The following is a 6753-nucleotide window of genomic DNA, read 5'->3' on the forward strand; positions in this document are numbered from 1 at the left end:
TTCTATATAATTTCTCTAAGTGGGGGCTATCTCACCCAACCACTTAAACATATTTGACCACATCACATGAAAGGAGAAAGAATTTTTGTTTGCACTATATATATATATATATATATATATATATATATATATATATATATAATTTTCTTCTTAGATCATGTGCACGTGACAAATAAAAATAACATTCACGTACATATTATTGAAAAAGATTATAATAATTAGGCGAACACTTTTTTCATAAAGGACTATATTGATGATGTTTAATTGTTCAACCTACACTGTGTTTTGACATAAACTCTGAAAAATTACATCAAAGATTCCATCATAACATAAGCAAGACCCTATTTGTAAATTTAAAACTGCAGTTAGGATGACATCGATATTAATCTCACTAATTTGAATGGAGGAATTGTTGTGTGGCGAAGGCCACGTTTGAATTAAAGTAATCCATGCTCTCGTCAGCTTCTGTAGGATTTGGCATTTTGTCAAAAGCCTCTGGGAAGACTTGTTGTTCACTTGCATACTTCGGTAAAATCTCCTGGTTATTTTTCTCACTCTCCGTTGGTGTTACTTCAAGTCCAAGTTCACTTTCCAAGTAACTAAGCCACTTCCCATTTTCCACTTGTCCCAAGCCCGATCTCTGGCAATTAGCCTCATCAGCCTCATGAAGTACTTGGACTAAATTTGACTGGAGTGGCTCAAAGTCATTGAACATGTCCCAAAAATCAGAGTCAGACTCAAATGGAAAATCAAAAATTCCTGAAAAGTCGTTTGAATCATCCATTTGCTGCTCTTCTGCACCTGGCCTTGACATACCAGCAACTTGGCTGGAACTACTTGAGCCATTGGATTCATTAGAAGAAACATTAGAAGAAGTGGTCAACCCTGTTAACTCCTTGGGATCATTTGTTAATTCCATTGGAGAATCATGATGATTAGGGTTTTCTTGAATTGTCAAACTGCATCGTTCATGAGGTTTGTTGTTGGTGGCCATGCTAGTTTCTTCAGCAGATTGATGCTCAATTAGTTCTTCCCCTCCTCCTACACTTGGTTTTCCACCAGACAATAATGTAGTACTAGTAGTAGAAGAAGATGACGAGGAAGAGGATGGTAAATTTTGGCAACCCAATCTTTTCTTTAGATGAGTGTTCCACACATTCTTAATCTCATTGTCCGTTCTTCCAGGAAAATGTGCTGCAATTTTTGACCACCTGCACAAGATTTTGGTAATTAGGGGATTCGAACTTGAGACATCTTCAATATTAAGAAAAGAAATATATACTACTAAATCGAGAATAAGTATTGTATCAGTAATGAGTGGCTTCGAACCTAAGGCATCTTCAACATCAAAAAGAGAAATATACACCACCATGCAAGAATACGTTAGTAATAAAATATAGCTTAATAATTCACTAATTATATTAGTTGAGATTTATGTTGAAATTACTTGTTTCCCAAGGCTTCATGTAGCCTGATTATGGACTCCTCTTCCTCAATAGTGAAGTTCCCTCGCTTCACATCAGGCCTAAGGTAATTAATCCATCTCAAACGGCAACTTTTACCACATCTCAGCAAACCTTCAAAACACATTAATAATAATATTATTGGCATATATTCTGAAACAATGTTCGTGTTAATTTATTCAAACAAAATGTTGGTAGGAAATAAAAAGAGGAGAAAGGGACATTTCATCTGGTAGCCATGCAAAGACTTAAAGGAAATTTGATGTGACTGATACGGTCACATACTTGTTCTCAATGCCTAACTATGTAGACACAAAAAAATAAAAATTAAAACTTGGTCTTTCTAGAGGTAATTTGGTAAGATTTCCAACCATATATATATAGTCACATAAAATTATAAAAAGTTAGGAAACCTCTCCCTGTCATGCACTCTTCAAACTTGGACCAACATTCCACACTCTAGTCTAGCAAAATATGATGAAGGCAAAGATAGACAAAATCAAGGTTCTCGTGTGTTCATACTACAAAAATACGAGAAAATTTTGTTTGTAACTGTAACATAAACATGATGTCTTATTGATAAAAATCAGCATTGAATTATAAAACTAAGTCAATAACATTTTGCTCATTTATAGAGAGCGGATTTTCATAATATGTTCATAAGTATATAAGGTTAGGGATATGAAGTTCATGAAAATTCGACACATTCTAACAGGATTTGCATGTTTCAGAAAGCAAGCATTGGTTTGCAATGCTTGTGATAGTTTCATACAAGGATGCACACCATGATAATCACAGTTAGTTAGGCAGATAAGCAATAACAAGGATTAGGTATTAAAATGGTAGTAATCATTAGTGTTAAGCCTTCCAAAAAGTAATTTTAAGGGGTTGAATAAAATTTAAAACAAATAAAAACCGTTTCAAACTTGCTTTGCTTTTTATTGTTTATGGTAGCTAGTTGACAAAATTCTTGTCAACACACTGTCTAAAGCTATGGAAGCCAAATTTCATGCCAATACACGAATATTAAACAGATTCCAATTGCAGTAAAGGAAACTATATATATATATTTTTTTTTTAATTCAACATTTGAATTCATTAAAAAAAAAAAAGTAATGATAGGGAGATCAAATTTTGTAAGTTATATGACATGTTTGTTGATGATTGGATTATTACTTAATTATTGATTAACATACTTATTTCTTATTGGTGACACATTAGCTGGTTTGCAAATTTGATCTACTTGACATTACTCTAAAATTATTTTTAATAAAAAAAATCAACATTTGGGAGGACTTTAACTTTTGCGTGTAAAATAGTAATCTATCATTAAAACTTGTAATTGGCTTTATTTCACATATAACCCCGCAGTAAAAAAATTCCAACAATATTTAGAAAGACTTGAGAAGGAGAGTACCAATTTACACTTTCGTGCGTAAAGTACTCTATCATTAAAACTTGTAACGGCCTTCTTCAATGTAAAAACCCCTCCAAAAAGAAAGCAAGAATCAAGAATGCAATGCATTGAAAGAAAGTTGAAGGTATTTACCAAAAAGAGGAAATTGAAGGCAATGACATCTTAAGTTGTAACCAAAAACATAATAAAGTTTGAAGGATCATTCTTCTAAAAGGGATGTTCCATGATTGATCCAAAATATTGTTGCCGAGAGAGGAAAAAACAAAAAAACAAAACAAAACTTCGTCTAATTAAACGATAGATGTCCCCTTTTTTTGGGAAATTTGACGAAGAATTTGTAAACTTATGTCCTTGAACACAATTTGAGTTTCTCATGCATGCCAAATATATGAAAATCACCATGTCACCAATCATTTGGGGTGGGGTGGGGGGAGAGAGAGAGAGAGGGAGAGAGAGAGAGAGAGAGAGAGATTATTACCTGCTCGCTTAGGGAGAGCCCTCCAGTTATCATGGCCATTTTTCTGAATGAAAGTAATGAGCCTCAAGTCTTCAGCAGGGCTCCAAGGACCCCTCTTCACTTTCTCCTTATCACAACATGGTGATCTTCCCTTTCCCCCCATCTTTCGTCTCTCCTAGTCGATCCAATCAACAGTCTAACGGCAATGGAGATTGATCCTGCGTTTTTCCTACACACACGGCACCAGAATCACCTCACTCTTATGATGTTCTTCTTTCTTGTATATATAAGAAATTCATTTATGCAGCACCCTCTTTATATATATAGGGAAGAGATAGTGACGGAGATGCAGGAATGTCTACAAAGCAAAGGCCCTCAAGGTTCATGCCTCAAGGTGGGGCCAGTCGATGTAATCCAGGACGATTACTAAATATCTACAATCTTTGCTAATTTATTTATTGCTTATTTCTCGTCATACTGCTCCTGTTTTGGTATGCTTGAGCCTGAAGTTGCGACAGTATCTCACTCATGAGAATGTTATCTCAAACAATGATAATATAAATGTTAAATATTAATTTACTCCAATTAATCAAACCAATCCACTTCAACTAGAAGAGTGACATCATTTTCCACGAGTATTATCAAATGTCCAGGACTTTTGGGTTCTTCGTATTTGGTTATTTCAACCTTTTATTTGTTCATGCTGTTGTATATACCATGTTAAATGCTAAAAAAAATACATATCATTCTTTGTATAGGACCTACAGAGGCTAGGTATCTACTTGTGTGCGGGTGTTCTTGCCTCTGTACAAGGCAAATAATATGATCAGTTGAGGTAGAACAAATTATTATCTTATTTGACCAATAAGACTTGTGCGGTTTTTTTATTTTGTGTATTTTCCGAGTGTTGGGTATCTTTCCATTTCCAGTTATTACGATTAAATATATAGCATATCTGGTGGTCGCAACGTTGCAACTTAAGCGGTAAATAACCTAATATTTCCAAAACCTTATCCCCAAGTTGTATTTCTATTTCTTTTGGATAAATTCAACTAAAATATTAGAGCAAGTGTTGAATTAATTACAGAAATGATCTGAGACCTGCACCCAATATGGAAGGATGTTCCTCTTGAGTATTGTACCCTCCTTGACAAATAATCACGTAATGTTGCAAGTAAAAATCTGAGAATACAAAACAGTAATCATAAGGTTGCAAGAATTTAAAAAAGAAAGAAGATTTATAGAAACTAATGCATGAAAGATAGGTACTCTAAAAAAATTATAGTGATATATTAAAAAAAAAAAAAACTATAGTTATCTGAACACTGGATAGAAGGATATTGCGGCTCCAAATCACCTAATAATCTCAAAGCACCATTTAATAGTAGATTTAGCAAACTCAACAGCGTAGCTGTGGTACTTTGGTGAGTAAACTACGAGATTGACCTCACAACGAACAAACCCATAATAATGAGTCACCATACTCACATATACCATATAGCGAGACTACAAAAATTTGCCAAAAAGAAGATTGCAAAACTTAAACCACTCTTATTTTGAGTTTCTATAATTATTACAAACGTACACTAAAGCCGACAAGATCATCAGTCTTCTCCACCTTCACAGTGTAAAATTGGCCAACACCATCGACCATTCTAAAGAGATTCAGAACAACTCACGCTAATCAGGACGAACCTACCATATATCTGACAAAGCTAGATCTACCTCATATGGTTTGACTCGCTAATCCCGCCAAAAACAACATCTATCATTGAGAGTCAAACCATATCAGCTATATCTAGCAAAAACAATCAAAGAAGCCTTGCAAAATGGCAGGGAAACACAAATCTAACATAGGAATGACTAGAATAAGATTATTTGTAGAGTAGCTTAGGGGATCTTTAGTTCCTCACGGCTCTCTTTGGTTTTTCCTCTTGCTATGCGGCTAGGGTTTTAAAGTTTTGGTTTGTTATTCCTTTTTTACCTTTAATTACAAAGTAGAACTAGAAATTTCGATTAAATCAATAAGCGACTAATGATGTATTGATTAATCTAAACAAAGATATCTAGAGGAATATCAAGATATTATAAATGTCATAAATTGTTGGGATATTAAATATATGCGCATAACGGCTGCAAGTGCGAAATGATGTTGGAGCTAGAGTGGTCGGATGAATATAGGAAGGATTTTTGGGCTGTCATGTGATTAATTTATGTGTTATGTTGGAGGTGAATGACATATTTCATTAACTTATGTATATTATTAATAATTGGATACATATCTTATAACATGAGTGGTAATACCATTTGATAACATATCAGATAAATTAGAGAAACAAGTATAAAAGACTTCTTGTATTGAGAATTTGAGATCACCTCAGTGCTTTCATTCTATGCTAAAGCTTCCTTATATCTATTACATCAGGTGCATCACAGCTCTACTGTAACAACGCTAACAGCCCAACAGTTTCTCTAACAGTTTAAGTAATCGCACAAGCTTACATGGTGACAAGTTTCACAATTTTTTTCTTCACATGTATCGTAGCAGCCCCTCAATTTATATAAGATTATCTTGACTGCAATGAAATGTGATTTTGTCGGCATTTCCATGAACTGAAACACTTGGTTACAGAAAAAGAAATATACGGCCAAGTAAAAGCAAGATATTAACTACATATAGTTTTACACTACTCAACAATACGAAGGTTACTATCATCTTTCAATATAAAATCCCGGATACGGAAGGCAGGATGTAGCGCAGGGGTTGGACATTTGGAATCCAGCATAAATCAATTTTAGCATGCATTGTGAATTGGTCCCTTTCGTGTTATTATTTGCTCGTTTCCCACAACTAATTGTTCAAAATAGTTAATTAAGAGCGTCCCCAATGGGGACTTTATCCTCCATGAGGCTACCACATTTTCAACCATAGCGAGAAATTTCATCCCCAATGTGCCGGAAAATAAGGCTAGATCCACCACTTGGACTAACAATTTTCTTTCTTGGATAGTGTAAAATTGGGCTACATCTAGCCCAAAAAAACAGTGGGTCCCACAAAAAAGTAACAACCCATGTGAGCAAAATTCTATCACTCTCCTTCCACTTGCAAATACACTTATACTCTCCTTTTATTATTATTTTAAATTCTTTTTTCTTACTTATTTTTCTTGCAATTTGGCTAATTAATGATTGTTTTAAATTCCATAAGAATTGAAATTTCAAATTGATTTAACGTTCATGGACATTGATGGGTGAAATTTTGAATTAATTTTTTTTCAAAATTGTATGATACTAATTTACCAATTGGTGCTAGGTAATTAAATTGTTGTGTTATACGTAAAAATCAAATTATTTCAAAGGGGAAAGTGAGGATTTGTTTCTTTTAACGGATGAGATTGAGATAAGAAAATCTAGTC

General features: G+C 34.0%; 1 protein-coding gene across 1 annotated transcript; it reads right to left on the minus strand.

Annotated features, from left to right (window-relative positions):
• Positions 1-248: 248 nt before the first annotated feature.
• On the minus strand, positions 249-3628 carry LOC103952062 (transcription factor MYB58-like). Its single transcript, XM_009363589.3, has 3 exons — positions 3359-3628; positions 1448-1577; positions 249-1211 (listed from the first exon to the last, which is right to left on the minus strand). The coding sequence occupies exons 1-3, from the start codon at positions 3498-3500 to the stop codon at positions 392-394; spliced, it is 1092 nt and encodes a 363-aa protein (XP_009361864.2). The 5' UTR covers positions 3501-3628; the 3' UTR covers positions 249-391.
• Between the last annotated feature and the right edge of the window lie 3125 nt (positions 3629-6753).

This window comes from the organism of the source record quoted next, unplaced genomic scaffold, assembly GCF_019419815.1.
Source record: "Pyrus x bretschneideri cultivar Hongxiangsu unplaced genomic scaffold, Pyrus_bretschneideri_v1 Contig50, whole genome shotgun sequence".
Lineage (NCBI taxonomy): Eukaryota > Viridiplantae > Streptophyta > Magnoliopsida > Rosales > Rosaceae > Pyrus > Pyrus x bretschneideri.

Bases quoted from the DNA above. Each gene is read 5' to 3' on its own strand.
- LOC103952062 (XM_009363589.3), bottom strand. From the start codon at position 3,500: ATGGGGGGAAAGGGAAGATCACCATGTTGTGATAAGGAGAAAGTGAAG. The intron at 1,578-3,358 runs GTAATAATCTCT...TGTGTTTTGAAG, and splicing joins GGCTCTCCCTAAGCGAGCAG to GTTTGCTGAGATGTGGTAAA. The intron at 1,212-1,447 runs GTAATTTCAACA...AATCTTGTGCAG, and splicing joins CATGAAGCCTTGGGAAACAA to GTGGTCAAAAATTGCAGCAC.